The 17,356-nt window shown below is 42.7% G+C and overlaps 1 protein-coding gene across 1 annotated transcript in view; it reads left to right on the top strand.

Moving 5' to 3' along the window:
- Positions 1–14,684, top strand: part of Hs3st4 (heparan sulfate-glucosamine 3-sulfotransferase 4) — a 417,435-nt gene extending 402,751 nt beyond the window's left edge. Inside the window, exon 2 of the mRNA XM_004855986.4 lies at positions 235–14,684. Coding sequence (XP_004856043.1) covers positions 235–871 — 637 coding nt within the window. The 3' untranslated portion in view covers positions 872–14,684. The remainder of the gene's footprint in view (positions 1–234) is intronic.
- Positions 14,685–17,356: the final 2,672 nt, after the last annotated feature.

Genomic DNA, 17,356 nt, shown 5'->3' with positions numbered 1-17,356 from the left:
AGCTGAGGGCTGTGAGGTTCCCAAGAAAGAACGCTCAGCCTTATGCCACCTTTTCTGGTAATTACACAGACAAGACTGTAGTTGAAACACACGGAAAAAATGAACTCCTAAGTGTTTATAAATTTGATTTGGTGACTCCTCACTAGGTTACTCATATCACACATTTTGTGCAAAGATGTTAAAATATTTCTGGGTAGGAATAACTATCCTCTTCCCTTTTCCTCCCTCTTCCAGAAATGTGATGCCCAAGACTCTTGATGGGCAGATAACCATGGAGAAGACCCCCAGTTACTTTGTGACGAATGAGGCTCCCAAGCGCATTCACTCCATGGCCAAAGACATCAAACTGATCGTGGTGGTGAGGAACCCCGTGACCAGGGCCATTTCTGACTACACACAGACGCTGTCAAAGAAACCTGAGATCCCTACCTTCGAGGTGCTGGCCTTCAAAAACCGGACCCTGGGGCTGATCGATGCCTCCTGGAGTGCCATCCGGATTGGGATCTATGCCCTGCACCTGGAGAACTGGCTCCAGTACTTCCCCCTCTCACAGATTCTCTTCGTCAGCGGTGAGCGACTCATTGTGGACCCTGCCGGGGAAATGGCCAAAGTACAGGATTTTCTAGGCCTGAAGCGCATTGTGACCGAGAAGCATTTCTATTTCAACAAAACCAAGGGTTTCCCTTGCCTCAAAAAGCCGGAAGACAGCAGTGCCCCTCGGTGCCTAGGCAAGAGCAAAGGTCGGACTCATCCCCGCATAGACCCTGATGTCATCCACAGACTTCGGAAATTCTACAAACCCTTCAACATGATGTTTTACCAAATGACTGGCCAAGATTTCCAGTGGGAACAGGAAGAGGGTGACAAATGAGGCTAGAGCTGTGGTGGAAAGGCTAGTGAATAGCAAGGAAGCTCCTTATCCGAGTCCTGAATTCCCCAGGTTCTGCAGCTTTGGCTTTGCAGGAGTGCCAAGTAGGTCTCCTCTTTTATGCAGTCAGGATTGCCTCCAAAGCTGTTGGCTTGGGCAAAGGGGTAGATCTCACAGTATTTCCAGGGAAGGACTAGGCTTGATGTCTCTGGTTGACCAGATGGCCACAGTACCCACCATTAATTCTTCTACTAGTTAGTAGAGCCTGAAGACAGAATAGACATCTGTCAATGCCAGAGACAGTGAGTGCATGAATGTTTGTTTGAGTGGCAAAAAAGAAAGACCTACCTTTACAGGGGCTCCTATGTTAGTTGAGGAGCTTAGGTTCTAGACTTCTAGAACCTAAGTTCTGGCCCTGGTACCTGATGTCTAAACTTCTGCCTTGGCTTCACTCCAGAATGCTCTTTTTGGCTGAGTGCTCCAGGACTCCTAGGGAGCAAGGTTCTCCCCTCTAAGGCATTTCTAGCCTTTCATCAAAGGCCTCATCCCATGACCCCTGACTTCCTCCATCCCCACTCTGTGGAAGCAGAGGCATGCACCTATGTTTCTCACCAAAACAGTAGCTGACACCCCTGGAAGCTGTCTTTCTAAGAACCCACTAAGGGGGTCTCTCTTTGTGACTATCTGGAATTAAGGAGAAGTTTTCATACGTGTTCTGTTAGAGTCAGGTCCGCAGGGCTGCTCTGAGCGGTATGATTGCAGTCTGGTCCAGAGCCCTGAGATCAGTGGAGATACATGGCCACATGTAAGGAGGAAGGAAGAAACTGAGTCCTCCTGGTGGGAGATCTCCTTTCCCAAAGACCCTTTCCCCAGGCACCGTGGTCCTGAGGCATGCTTTTGGGGTAGACTCTGTCCCCTGTGGTCCCCAAAGAGGCAAAGACCAGTGAGTCAGTGTGTCTGTTGTGAATCACCCCTAGTGATACAATGGGGAAAAGGCAATCACCTTCTACTATTTGTCTCACTGCCGCCCCTCAGGGTCACCTCATGGTTCGTTTTCTCTACTCAGAGATGGCATCTAATGGGACAGTGGCAAGAGGGCTGATTCCACTTGTCCCATTCAGTTTAAGGGGGGTGGGAGAGGTCAAGGGCTGTCTTCAGACACCCCTATCAAGGGCTGCCAAATAATGTGTCCCTTTCCATTAGTTTGAGTCAATTAAAATACAGCATTGACATAAAGCACTTGTCCACAGATCTCCAAAACCAGAAATTGTTCTAGTAAAATTGGAAATTTGTATGAGTGGGGGGAGTTAAGTCTGTTCAGCTGTTATTAAATTGTCATTTCTCCAGCTAAATGAAAACTGTGTTGTTAAAAAGCTTAATGCAACCTGATTAATGGCTTTCGATGGTATGTTTGTGTCTGTTGCTTCCATCCTCACCCCCACCGTGGAATGCTGGGAGCATCTTTGCTCTGGGATGACCAGAAAGAACCAGGTTTGAGAGATTTAGAGAATTCTGTCTGCAAGGCAGGATGATTCTTGCCACAGGACAAAGAAAGTGGGCCCTGAAAAGAGTGCGGTTTACCCTGTCTCAGTCAGTCCTGGCAAGGAATTGACTGATAGGCCAGATTCAGAAATAATTTTTTCTAGATAAGAAAAACAGTTGAAAGCAGCAGATATAATTTCAATACCAAAGCAAAGGAAGACATAGATCAAAATATGTGCACACTGCATTGGGAGGAAGAGAATGCATGCTTGTTCCAAAGGATGTGCTGCAGGCCTGGCCAGTGTGGGGCCCTGTATTCTGAGCAGAGCAAGGAGTGAGTGAGCTTCAGCCCTGGCTACCCCTCTGACTCAGCTCTGGATTTTCTTCAGGTCACAGCTTCCTGAGCACCAGTTCAGACCCACTGAATCAGAAATTTTAGAGTCCGGCTTAGGCATCAAGCCTTTCAAAAAATAATTTTAGGGAAGCTAGCACTGAGAACAACTGGAGGAAAGTCTTCTCTCCATGTTTCTTTGCCCCTCTTCTTCCCTCTCATCTTCCTTTTAGGCTTTTGTGGGAGTTATTTCACAGGCAGATGGCCACCAGGGTGTTATGGCTACCTTGCTGGAATGCTTCCTTTTGGAGTTCAGTAGCAACTAGGTGAGTCTATAATTTAGACAGAGAGCGCAATATCTGATTGGAGAAAAGTTTTAAGAATGTTAATGTATTGGCTAAGAATGACCATTACTCCAGCCCACCCTCCACTCTTCCTTCATAAGGAAGCACACATCCATCTAGCCCTTCAGTCACACTTAGCTCTCTGCCTCCCTTTTCCTGTCTCCCTGGCCTCATGAGTCCAAAGTATCAATACCTTAAGTAGTCTTTCCAAAGAAAGCTGCCAAGTATGTGTCCTCACATAAACAGGACAAGCAAACCCATTCTTTGATATGATTAACCAGTGGTGAAGAAGCCATTTGCGCCTTGGAAATAAGAGTAAGAAAACCCTTCCCTCCTAAATCAATCACACATCCTTGGCTAGAAACATAGACTACAATTCACTGGAGGAAAAAAGAGACACCTAACCCTTTGGATTGTGAGGACTTTCATTTTTAAGTTGTATTTGGCAAACTGGTTGAAAGCTCATGGTTCCAAAATGAAAGGCAAACTTGAAATGTTTAAGGGCTCTTTTCATCCGTGTTTACTCTAGCCTGATCCTTGTGACTCAGAGTGAGCCACCAAGCCATGTTCCCTTTGTCACTGCGGAGACCAGATGAAGGAATTATCTGGTATCCAGGAAAGCTAAGTCAACTTTCTGAAATAGTCAGGTTGATAATACATCTGCTCCAGTTAAATGTGAGAATGGCAACTCATGGGAGATTGAATTTTTTATTTGATTTCAATTAACAAAGCATAAATTATGTTTAATTTTCTATTCTCCTCCCTTCCCTCAAATGGATGATTCATGGCTCTGGAAAGGAAGTAGCATGTGGTTCAGAGATGAGAAAAGGAGAATTCATCATTCCAAAAGGTGCAGTTGTCATTGCTCCCTCTTTTTTTTTTTTTTTTTTTTTGGAAATATCACTGAAAACCTTGACATCACAAATTGGAACTACCAGCTCACAGCACAACAGCTATAATGACAAAATAATTCAGCAGTCCCATTTATCTGTGCATGGAAACCATGACTTCAGAGTAGTGAAGGTGCAGCAGTTCATGGGATTCCCTGCAACCTGCAGAAGAACCTCAGATCAAATTTTAAGTCCAGTAGAGTGTGACCTGCTCAGGCCCATAGAATTGGGAGTCCCAGTCAGAGCTTCTCTGACACCTCACTGAACTCCTTGGCTCTTTCAGTTTCTTCACTTCTTCACTTTCCCTCCCATTTGTTCACCCATCATTTTCCAAAGAAAACCTCTCCCTTGCCCCTCTACCATCAGAAGAGAGCTAACTGGGTTTAATCTAGTTGTGTCTGTGTCTTGGGCAAGTAGAATTACCATTCTGAACCTGTTTCATATCTATGAGTGTCTTTAATCCCTACCTGGTGAATCATCCAGAGTTTCTATGATGGTCAAAATGAGTTCCTAGATGGAAAGCATTTGGAAGGAATAAAGTGCTCCATCAACACACGTGATGGTGAGGATGGCGATGACAATGGTGCCAGTGATACTGATGCTGCAGCACTGATGGTAATGAAGACGGTGATGATGATGATAATCGTGAAGAAGATAAGGAGGAGGAGGAGAAAGAGGAGGGTCATAATGCTCCTTCCAGAACAATATGCCTTGATAGAGTTCCAAGAGGGTATCTTCAGGAGATTCTGCTGTCTTACACAGATTGAATAATTATGAGAGTGCTAAAAGAAAAAGAAACACTATTGATTTGCAAAAAGCCCAGACTAGGAACCATACTCTTTGTAATGACAATGAATTTTACGTATTCAAATGCAAAGCCTTCTTTCTCCCAGTGCATTCACAGACAATTTCTCCTCTCCCTGCCCTATCCTTTACACTCAAGGACCTTTCAGATATAACAAGGCTCAAGGATTCAAGCACACGCACACAGGGCCAACCAGATTCTCCTGAGATGGAAGTGAGTATGAAGTTCGCAAGGTCCCAGGCTAAGAATTCAGTGCCTAAAGTTCTCACCCTTAAAATTTTACACTGAAGATGGCCCGGGGATTTAGCTCAGCGGTTCTGGTGCCTGCCTTGCAAGTGAAAGGTCCCAAGTTCAATCTCCGGTACCAAAAAAATAAAAAATTTTACACTGAAGACAAAGATGTCTAAGAACCAAAGCCATGCCCAGAGAGGGGCAGCTCCAGCGTTTCTGCGAGTATGTTGAGGTTGAGGGTTTTTCTCATGTTCTGCTTGAAACAAATGAAGGTGAGAAGAGATGAGCTCATGTTTTCCAGTTTCCTATAGGAATGAGAAATTTCCATTTTCAGGCATAAGAGATGCCTGAGTCCCTTTCAAAAGTTGTGAAATATCTTACATGACGAGGTAATAAGAGTATGTCCTATGTCATCAGAGTAGGAAATGAAGGTTAAAAAAAGTATGAGTCTCTAGTGTCCCTGAATATGGAAAAACAACAGAGTTCTTAAAGATAACCATGCAGTCTTGTATTCCACACATATCCACAGAGTGACCAAGTGGCAATTGGAAGAGACATAGGAAATAGGAGAGACCTGAGCTGCCTTGGCAGGACTCTCAGCTCAGTGGGGAAGGAGGGCACGGAAGTGCATACATCAAAGGATGCTCAGAATTATGAGAGGGATGCACAGAAAACACATGAAACCATGGGGGAGAACCAACCAGGGGGAAACACTAACTCTACAAATGCATTCAGCAGCATTTTCCTCATACCAAATCATGAAAGAATTATTCTCCTGAGTTAGGCTACAGCACAAAGTGGTAGTGCTGCCGGATGGTGGACCCCGAGGGAATTCTTCCCAGGTTCTTAGTGTCCTGAACAAAGAATTGGACAAGACACGCAGAAAAGGTAGTGGGGATGTGCATTTACTGAAGGTGAAAAAGAAGCACTCTCTACAGAAAGCTGCCCAGTAAACAGACTCATTGCTCCTCAAGGATAAGGGAAAGGGGTCTTTTGTGTGTGAAATTCCTGGATTGGCTTTTCTCTCCTGCACATAAGGCACTGGGATGGCTGTCCTATCAAAAATTCACTTGTTCTGGCACCAGATTTAAATTGCTCTATCTGAAGACTCAGGCTTTATCTGAATGTAAATGAAGAATTGAAAATACCACTTTTCTCATTGGTTCTGTGTCCACTGCTGAGAGAGTCACCCTGGATCCTATGTTCTGAGCATGTGCCCTAGGCTTCCATGACTTTGACAAACTCTGCCCAGTTGTTTCACTGCCTTCTGTTCCAGCCCTGAGGTAGTGTCCTAACGCAGTGGACACTAAAATAAATGAGAAATATAAAGTATAAGACCTAGTAATTAAGAAGGTCACTAAGCATAGATTTGGGATAAATAGAGTAGTATGCATGCAGGACATTATTATCAAGCAAAATCTTTCCCCAGAAGGAAAAATCCTGCATCTTTAAGTGAACATATTCAGTTCCTTAATGAAGAACATAAATCTTTCCAGAGACCCTCTATCTCCTAGTTTCCCTCACATTGCCTGGAGCCGAGGTCAAATGATGGTCCTCTTTCTTTACTGTTCTGCTACTTGTTCACTTATATATCAAGAAGGAACCACTCCAAATTAATTCTGAGTGTTAGTTGCAGAGAATCCTGACCAGTTGGGAAATCATTCATGAGGCCACCAGTAGGCTAGAGCCTGAACAGCATTTCCAGTTTTGGAATCAGAAAGATCTCCATCACAGCTTCCTCCTTTTCTGAGTAGACCCAGTAACACCTTGTAATTGCAATAATTGTGGGGCCTGCTTATACTGGATGAGCAACTTGGGGCTCATTTGGGCTGACACCTCTCACTCTAGAGAGTCTCATGCATCACAAAACCCTTCTCTACCCTCTTTTCCAAGAGAAAACCAAGATTTACATTCAAACTGAGACCCAGAGTGAGACAGACTTCTCTCATAAACTACACGGCCCCAGAAAAATGCTTCCTAAAGTTCCCGGAAGGATCCTTCCCAGGATAGCTTATTTCCCTGATTAAATTCTCTCTTTACTCTTGCATTCCAGCGCTCACATATCATACGGTCACTACCAAGGGATCTTTCCAAGGCAGGCTACTCTGATTTTTTGTAAAAAGGAACAGGCAAATCAGAGGATCTTGAGGGTACACTGAGGATTAGGAAAAGCTGCTGCAGGAATCCAGGTGCAGGCCAACTAAAGAGAGCTGGGAAATTTGGTGTGAAGAACTAGAGTTCATGATTTATGAAATTATTTTACAGATGCAAAAGTAGGAAGTATGTTGTATTACCTAAGGTTACATAGACGAGCCAAACTTCCAGCTTGAATTGACTGACTCCTCTCCTGCTACACATCCTACTACCTGATCATCAGAGGTCCAGGAGGGAAAATGATATTTAAAAGCAGCTTTGCCTGGCAGATTGATCTGCAAGATAGATATTTCTGGAATGCAAGGAGGGTGGCTTTTTCAGGAGGCAGGGGTTGAGTGCATGTCCAGTTCTGAATAGGCTCCACACTTGCCACCCTGAAGCATTCCCCACCACTTCCTATGGTCCACCCAAAGTCAAAGGTCACTGAGGGCATGTTAACTGTGCTGGAACATGCCTGTGGGCCAGGCTACACCTGTGTGTATGTTTGGCCAGTACACATACCTTTCAACTGCCCTTTGCCAATGCTACATCCAGTCTGGACTTGGAGCAGTCACTTTGAAGAAGATGGTGTCCCAGAAAGCCCTTAGCAACCATTGTTACCTAGAATCAACCAAATTAGACCCAAGAAGGAAGATGTAGGTAGTGATAGTTGTTAACCAGACCAAGAAGCTATGAAACCTCTGCCACTTATTCCATTCTTTCATTTTATTTGCAAGCATTTATGCATAAATCCTATGCTAGGTGTTAGATAAAGGCTGTAACCAAGAAGCCCCATTAACTGTCTTCATGAAGGTTTTACAGGAGGAAGATGCCATGTTTGCGAGAAAGCACAAGGGTCATCCAGCCACTCAGCAAGAGTGGATGGGATAGTTCCCAGGGGATGGAGGGGACTGAAGCTTGACTATTACAGGATTGTGAGCTGCAGAAGATATTACATATAGTGTCTCCTTCCTTTACATTTCAATTTGAGAGAAGAGTTGATGTTATGTTTTTGAAATTTTCTCACTAATCTTGTTTATTTTTTGTTTTGGGGTTTGTTTTGCATGGTTTTGTACCTGTAGGAAACAAAATATCCTGGGAAAAAAGGAAATAAAATGAATTGAAATTTCAGGATCTGAGTGGGTCCAGGTTGGGAAAATAATACACGGTAGTTCTTAAAAGGCTGAGAATGTGTCATTTCCGTTCCTGCTTGTCTCTACAGTGGTCTACAGAAGCAAAGACAGGTTGAGGCCCAGCAGCTCTGGGCTGGATGGAAGCACATGGTCTTGTTCCTCCCCAAATCCAGAGCCTAGTCCCCTTGGCAGATCTGCCCCTGCCACATCTGTGCTCAGAACCTGGCTGTTCCTGTGTCTCTGTAACAAAGGTTATTTCCCTTTAAATATCTTTAGGGGGCTGAGCTTTTGTTACCAGTGTGTTTGTTAGATCATGGGAACAGCCTTGAGAAAATCAAAAACTACAATAAATGCTGAAAAGAAAAAACAAGTGGTGTGTTCTCTTTCTGATAACTCATGGAAAAAGTGATATTTAGCAAGCACTTTGATTCCTTCTATCCCAAGAGAGAGTGGGAAGCGTTCGAGATGATGGCTGCAGATTCTACTGTGATTTTGCCCATCAAAGGCCACACTTTCTTTGGAGCAAGGGAAAGACTCTCTTCTGTCATTTCAGGAAGAAAATATTTCTTGTGTTTTATCCCAGCAAAAGTGCCTATAAAGAGTAGCAGGGGAAAGGACCTGCTTCTGGGAATGCCTGGGGAAAAGGTTCTGGAAATAAAGGCTTTCATTACCTGGGCACAAACAAGAAATAAAACAGGAACTATTTATGCCATTGGCTACCGGCAGAAGACTGAGTCTAAATCACAGACTCACAGACCAGCCCCCTCGTGGGATGATTCCCCCGGTCCATTTATTCTGCTCTACTGTTTACAGCAGAGAATGTAGATTCAGATCTCCATAAATTCCTAGCTCCTAACCTCAGCCAGTCCACTTCTGCTATTCATTCCTTTTATTGGTCCCTGGGCAGCAGTTTGTCCCAGAGCCCTTGTATTTGTTTCAGAGACTTACCTCCTTTTTCAAGCTTTCTGTTTCTAGCCACATCCCCCTTTCCTTGTTCTCTTGACCAGGGGAGTTGGTTTCATGCAGAAAGTCCAGGTTGTCCCTCTCTGCTTCTCACTGATGTGGCTTCCCTTGTCCATTAGATGGAAACAGTAATGGTGCCAGCTGGAGACACTGTAAAGACTCAGAAGGTGATGCATATAAGGAGCTTAAAAGGGAAACTGGCAAAAAGGGAGTTCAATGGGCTTGCTATTATTATTATTATTACTATTATAAAATTTAAGAATTCATAGCTGTGATGTGAAGCTTAAATTCTTCTATCCATGGCTCATAATTTCTTAATTTTTTATTGGATTCCTAACCTGCAGGATCCTGTAGTTTATTCATTCAGTCTCTGTATTTCACATCTGTCCAAAACAGTTCATCCCAACCTTCTCTTAGGAAAAAACGCAAAGTATTTTTGTAACACTTTTCAAAAACATCATATGATGTCCTTTCTTCACGACCAAAGGTTTGAAAAGTGCTAGCGCTAGCTCCTGAAGTCTGCTTCCATAAGTCTAATGAAATATTCAATAAGCCCATCGCTAAGGCCACAGTTGCCACATATGGAAGTCATTTGGGCCTCATCTACTCGATCTCTCCGAAGAATATGGCATTGTTGGCCACTTCCTTGCTGCCTATTTTAACAGTGAGGGTTGGTATTTTTAGTCCAGTTTTCATTGTATGGATGCTGCTGATGATCTATGTCATTATCATGGTTCAAACAAGAAGACCCAGACCTCTGTCATTCATGTCCATGATTCCTATGACAGCAGCTGTCTGTCCCCTTTTCCTTTAACAGGACTATGGTTTTATTTCAGTAAGGACTGGCAATGTGTGCAGGGAATGGACCTTTTCCTTAGCCCTGAAGAATGAACCATGACTTACCTAAGCAATTCTTACATAATTCTCATTTCCAGGTGACATGTGATCCACTATTGGCCAGTGGAACCTGAATAGCTCAGGTATTCTGAGAAATGTAATCTTTATAGATAAAAAAAAAGTAGCCAATGATAAGAAGAAAGGGGTCCATTTTTTCTAGTTTTGAATGCTATGGTGAGGGAATAACAGATGTAGAGCTATGGCAGCCACCTTGTGACCATGAGTGTCAATATGGTTGACATGAAGGCTGTTGGAGCAATACTGATGAAGAGAGCCTGGTCTTCATTGACATTCATAATCTCCTGGATCACACAACTCCTCAGTTGTTGACCTCCAGGATTTTTGTCAAGTGAGAAAAGAAACATCCTTATTTCCTGAGATATTTGTAATTACAAATAATATTTCTTCATATGAAACCACCCAAGATTATAAGCCCTTTAGAGACCCCAGGATAAAAAAGACAATGCAACAATCCCCAACTTGAAACTACACTACAAAGCCACTGTGATAAAAACACCATGGCACTGGCAAAGAAACTGCCCTGAGGATCAGTGGAATAGATTAGAAGATGCAGAAACAACTCCAGACATACTCAGCTGCCTCAACTTGGACAAACGAGCCAACTATCCCCACTGGAGGAAAGATAGCCTCTTTAGTAAATGGTGTTGGAAAAACTGGATTGCAACTTAGATTAAAACTAGACCCCTGTCTGTCATCGTGCACTAAACTAAAATCCAAGTGGATTAAAGATCTAAATATTAAAACAGAAACATTAAACTTGCTGGAAGATAAGTTAGGTGAAATTCTTGAAGACACTGGCATAGGAAAAGACTTTATGAACAAATCCTCAGTAGCATGTGAAGTAGCACGTGAAGTAGCACAAAGAATCAATAACTGGGATCTCATCTTATTAAAAAGCTTCTACACTGCAAGGGAAACCACCAACAGAACTAAGAGACAACCTACAATGCTAGAAAAAAATTTTACCAGCTGTTCCTCAAAGGTCTACTATCTAGAATATATAAAGAACTCAAAAATATCCAATCCCCCCAAATTTAAAGACTCAATTCAAAACTGGGCATCTGAAATAAGCAGAAATTTCGTAGAAATAGCAAATAAACATATGAAAAAATGTTCAACATCACTGATCATTCGAGAGATGCAGATGAAAACAACTCTGAGATTCCACCTCACTCCAGAAAAAATGGCTGCTATCAAGAAATCAACAAATAACAAATGCTGGTAGGGTTGTGGAGAGAAAGGAACCCTTCTTCATTGTTGGTGGGAGTGTAGACTGTTGCAATCACTGTGGAAATCAATATGGAGATACCTCAAACAACTAGGATTGGAAGTCCCATTTGACCCAGCTATTCCTCTACTGGGTATCTTCCCAAAAGAATCATATCACAGTGATATATGCTCACCCATGTTTATAGTGGCACAGTTTGTACAGCTAAAACTTGGAAACAGCCTAAATGCCCATCAACTGGAGACTGGATAAAGAAGATGTGGGCTTTTTAAATAAAATGGAGTACTACTCAGCCATGAAGAATGAGAAACTAGAGATATTTACAACTAAGTGGATGCACATTGAGGCCATACTCTTAAGTGAAATAAATGGGACACACGTGTGTAAATACTGAAGAGTTTCTCTGGTGTGAAAAACTAAAAGTGTAAATAAGGATCAAAATGTGTAATTGATATTGTGAAATAGGAAGAAAAGGTCTAAAGGAATAGAGGAAATTGGAGGGATGGGGAAAGGAAAGAAGGGAAAATAAAAATATGAGAAAAGGAAAAAATGGAAACAAATTATTTGTAAATAGGGAAGGGTGGAGGGGGTGAAGGGAGGCCCAGGGAATGGGGAAAAAATAAGAACCAAGACACATCATGTTCAGGTACAAGATCCCAATGATGAATGTAACTGTACTGTATACCTAAAATGCACCGATAAATAAACTTAATAAAAAAAATTAAAAAGTAAAAAGTAAAAAAGACAATGCATCGACAGTAGACCTCAGTATCTGGGAAAACTATTAAAAGCTCATGATGTTAGTTGGCATGAGGGGCTCAAGTAAGAATATACCAAACCTTCCCAATACAATGCATTTTCATTTCCCTCCCAGTATATCCATCTACAGTCATAAGAAATCACATCTCAAATGCATCTTCAGATCCAACATCTTTTCAGCACCACCACAGTTATGAAAATAGCAGATTCCCCAGTGACTTCTCAAATTTTGAGGATCTCACTTCAAACCTACGGATGCACCAAAATGTCTAACATCCCAAGTTACATGAGTCCCATTAAGCAGTAGAGTAAAACAAGTCTAGTAAGAGAAACGATGGCAAAGGCCTATCTGGAGCTGGAGCGAAGGATAAGTACCAAGCATAGTAACAATTGGTGTCTCTTGGGTAATCACGTATTTGTGATATTCAGCCTTCATGTTCTTCACTCATTCAGCTCTGCAACATCTGCCTTGCTTTAGTTGCCAGCAATACCTGCCATCTATATCTCCTCACTGTGCTACTGATGACTCTTCACTCTCACTTGCAACCCATTTTCCAGGGCTAAGTACTTCATTTACACTCACTCTAGGTGACCTTGTACATTCCCATAGTTTTAAACACTCTCTGTGTTGATTACTCCCAATGCTACATTTTTAGCCCAGATCTCTCCCACAGATCCCAGATTCCTGTATCAAAATCTGCTTGCCTTGTCTGTTTGAAGGTATAATGAGCACCTCAATCTTAATATATCCGAAACAAATTCCAGATGCTCTAACTCATGCAAATCTATTCTTTCCAATATTTCTCTATCCGAGTAAATGCCTACTCTATCATTCCAAGTCAAAACTCTATACTTATTCTTGCTTCTCTGGTTCTCTTATATTCTGCATATAATTTAAAATCAAATATGTCCAGAGTCTGGCTACTTCTCATCACTCCAACTTAGCGCTGTTGGATTGGCAGATAATTGCCCCAGAAATATTTATACCCAGGACTCACATTTCTTTACGTGGTCCCCATAGTGGTATCCTGTCCTATAGTTTAGTCCCTGTCTTATTTAGGATACATTCTGCAACTGGGACCATGTTAACTGACAAAGGAACCTGATTGTATCATCCCCTTACTAACAAACCACTTGTGACTCTTGGCGTTAGTCACTTCTTTAACTGGAAGTGACAGGAAGCACAACTTAAATAAAATCAAGGGCTGCGGGGAATTGACTGGCTCATGTAACAGATTCCTGAAAGGTGGCTGGCTTTAGATATAATTCATACCTAATAATTTAATAATATCAGTAGGTTTGCACTTTTTTAATCCTCTCTACTTTCCTCCACCTGTCTTTCTGTATTTGCCTCTGCTAATGCCAAGCTTACACTACACAATTCCACAGGGAAAAAAAACCTTTTCTTTTCCTAGGAGCTGCATTGAAAATGGGTCACATGGAGAATCGGGAACCAATCAGGGGCCAGAAATCTAGAGGACTCTCATAGTCTGGCCTAAGTCATACTTGGGGATCAGGTAGAACCAGCCTCGACTCTGCCCCTATGATTTGGGGAACATAATTATTGAACAGTGGAGAATGACTCTGAAAAAGGGATGCTAGGAGAAGCAATATAATGTTTTTTATGGCTCCCTGATGCCTGCATGATAGATTCCAAATTCCTGAGCTTAGCACATAAGGATTTTTACAATCTGTCCCCTCTCCATCCCTCCAGCCTGCTCTCTGGCAGCTACTCCCTGCTCAGTGCTGCTGCCACACTGATTTGTCATCTTCTCCTACACAGATTTTGCATTTCGTTGTGCTTGTAATATCTTGTAATATGTTCCCTACACCAGTCCTTTCTTTTTTCTGCAAAATATTACTCATGTTCAATGTTCAAAACCTGGATCAAAATATACCTTCCCTGATTTCCCACCTGAATTTCCCCATCCTATGTACTTTACATGCTTCACGGTAGATGTCCCGTAAGATGATGTAACTTCACTCCTCAGAGTCACTGTTTTCTACTGGACTGTGCGCCCTTAGAGGTAGGGCTGTCTTATTTCTCTCTGTTCCTCAGATGCCCAGGTGAGGCACTGACACATTGAACCAAGGGACGAAGGAGAGTTTAGGAATCAAGTAAGTGGATAATGAGAACACTAGACAAAGATTCTTCAGTCTTCACTTGACCCTTCTTTCCTTCTTCCCAATCTCACTTCCGCACTGAGCTCACAGATCACCTGTGAAGAGCTGACACGGTGAATCCACAAAGCAGAAGAGCTGCTCATATTTCCAAAGGATGAAGAATCTCTGAGTTTTATTGTCCATTTTTTGAGGCTTTGATTGGCATCTCATTTCCCATTTGAAAACGTCATCAGGGACCTCAAGGGGTAAGATAAGCAGCACAGGAAATTCAGCTTTTATCTCTTTCTAAAATTTTCTGGGGACTCTACAACCTGAACCTGTGCTCCTCTTAGCATTTTATCATTATGGACAAGAATGACATCTTTGGGTTGGAGTTACAGCTCAGTGGTAGAGTGTTTGCCTATCATGCATGAGGCCCCGGGTTCCATGCCAGCATCGCAAAAAAATAAAATAAAAAAGAATTGCACCTATACTTCTGACTATGCACTATCCATTCATAAAGGTTTTTCTTTATTTTAAAGTGGTTTAGCATGGGCCACATGCCTGTAATTCTAGCACTCAGGAGGCTGAGACAGGAGGATTACCACAAAGAGTTCAAGGCCAGCCTGGGCTACAACATAGTGAGTTCAAGACCAGCCTGGACTACATAGCTGGATCCTATCTCAAAAAAAGAGAGAGAGGAAGGAAGGAAGGAAGGAAGGAAGGAAGGAAGGAAGGAAGGAAGGAGAGAGAGAGAGAGAGAGAGAGAAAGAAAGAAAGAAAGAAAGAAAGAAAGAAAGAAAGAAAGAAAGGAGAAAGAAAAAAGAAAGGTTTAATGAGAACTTACCAAGTGACAGGTAGATATTATTAGTCTCCAGACTAAATTAATTTCATGCCTCCCTCTAGCAGGTGTCTGTTCAAATGTTCCCAACCCAGAAAGGCCTTCCCTGCCTCCTGACTCAATGTCACAGCCACCCCATCCCCAGAACTCTGTCCCTTTAGCTGCAGTACTGCTGTTCATAGCCCCCCTGTTACTACAGTACAGCACACATCCTCCTTACGTGTTCTGTTGCTTGGGATCTCTCAGCCCCTCCCACTGTAGTATAAGCCCCCAGAGAGCAGGGACCCTCTGGATCTTATATATGGCTTTGTCTGGAGCTCCTAGAACCAAGCTTGGCAATACTCAATAAATATTTACCAGGTGAAATCAAGCACCTTGGGGAGAGTATTTTATTCAGTTTTACCCAACAAGTCCATGAGTATGCACTAATATCATTCCATTTTACAGATGAGCAAACGGAGGCCTGGAAGAATATACTAAGTCATCTTAGCATCATGTAACTAACAAGTGACAGAGTTGAGACTCCAACTCAAGGTCTAGTTGAACGATCCTTTCTCTGGGGCATCTCTGATTTCACTAAGAAAGCTAGCATATGTTTTTATATTCTTCTCAAGTATGTAAGTGGGACATCTTCCCAGTCTGGTAGACAGCCGTTCTCTGTCACCATGGAGACCCCAGAGGAAAGAGATTTACAAAGCTATTGCTAGGCTGTCACCGTTGAGCTATGGGACTGATTCTTCACTTTGCAGCCTGCAGATTATAAATCGTTTTCCTATCAGTGATGTCACTTGATTCTGATTTAGGTTATGAATCCCATTCTGCAGATAAAGAGACAGAAGATAGTTAAGACATCTGTCGCAGAGGAAGTTTTCCAACTCAGTCCTGTTTCATAGGTTTCTTTTTGTCCACTTGTATCTCAGTGAACAGTGTGGCCAAGTGGGGTCCACGTGGGAACAGAGACGTAGCCAGGGCTCTGATGCCCAGGCTATATATACAAGGCTATGGGCCACTTTTGCTGCACGGAACTGCGTGAGAAAACTGTTACTCAGCCAGCTAGACAAGGCTCATTCCATTCTCAGAGCAGCGCCCCCAAGAGTCATGACACCATTATGTTACGTTCAAACAGAGAAGTGATTCCTCCCAGACAGCCAGCGGGGCTAAGGGTGACCTTAGGAAAAGGCTCCCAGATAACATTATTCTAGCTAACCGCTCCCTGGATTCTTGATCTTACAAAGTGCTGCATGGCCAGAAAGAGTGAATATCACCCACAGGGAAATGACTATATCTTACCAGACATGACTTTATCAGACCATGGGGGAATGGCCCAAGTAACCTGTAACAGAGGAAAATTACTGGACTCCAGCAGACTGTGAAACAATCAATTAGCATAGTGTAAAAATTGAAGTCAAGTAAGGAAAGCAATTTTGGAGGTTTGGATTTTTGTCAAGTCATCCAAACATTTGTATGGTATATATTATTAATCTCCAGACCAAATTCAACTCGAAGAACTTATTTGGCCCCTCACTGTTCGTTTGTCCATTAATGGAATTAGAAGGCACTACTTTCCCCGGGTCCCCAGGAGTCCTGAGTGTCTTACAGCAGCCTGTGCTACGAACTGTGTCTGTCCCTGAATGATTCAAGGTGTAACAACACAGAAAGGGAGTTTTGAGGAAGCAATAGGCTTATAACTCAGTGTTGCTGTGGTACACATAATAATATGAAGGGAAACCGTAATACTCAGATGCTCAATAGCATATTCCGATTGTTTTCCAGAACCTATTCTCACCTGAAGAATATTTCTCTGGCAGCTCACCATATTCCTGTAAGGTCTCACTTTTGGAACTCTAGCATGCATGTGAATTAACTGGAAATCTTATTAAAGGACAAATACCTGATATCCACTTCTAGACATCCTGTTTTAGTCGCTTTGAGGCAGGACCTAAAATTCTTCCTTTCTAACAAGCTTTTAAGAATGCAAAAGCTGCTGGTCCGAGGCCACACTTTGAGTGGCAAGTGGGGGGAGACTCTGACGCCCATTTCACAGATTCAGACAGTGGTCCTCATCTACAGAAAGTTTGTAAGACCCTGGGAACCTTCACCTGTACTAAAAATAATAGCAACTCATTTCTCTAGGTGCGAGTATGTCTCTAAAAGGGGACCTTCAATCGGATTCTTTTGTATACTTCTAGCAACGTCTTTAGTACATCTTCCCTGCCACTCCACTTCTTTTGTAGCTTTGGGCCAGCTGGGTGGAGAGAGGAAGAGGTAAGCTAATGTGTTGTAATGAATATTTTTCCAAGCTCGTTAAGGAAAGATGTAACAGGCTT

This window comes from Heterocephalus glaber, unplaced genomic scaffold (genome assembly GCF_053883595.1).
Source record: "Heterocephalus glaber isolate CG9 unplaced genomic scaffold, H.glaber_assembly_v1.0 deba00000943, whole genome shotgun sequence".
In the NCBI taxonomy this organism is placed as follows: domain Eukaryota; kingdom Metazoa; phylum Chordata; class Mammalia; order Rodentia; family Bathyergidae; genus Heterocephalus; species Heterocephalus glaber.
The sequence above is the reverse complement of the archived record's forward strand: the minus strand, read 5'-3'. Positions and strand labels throughout refer to the sequence as shown.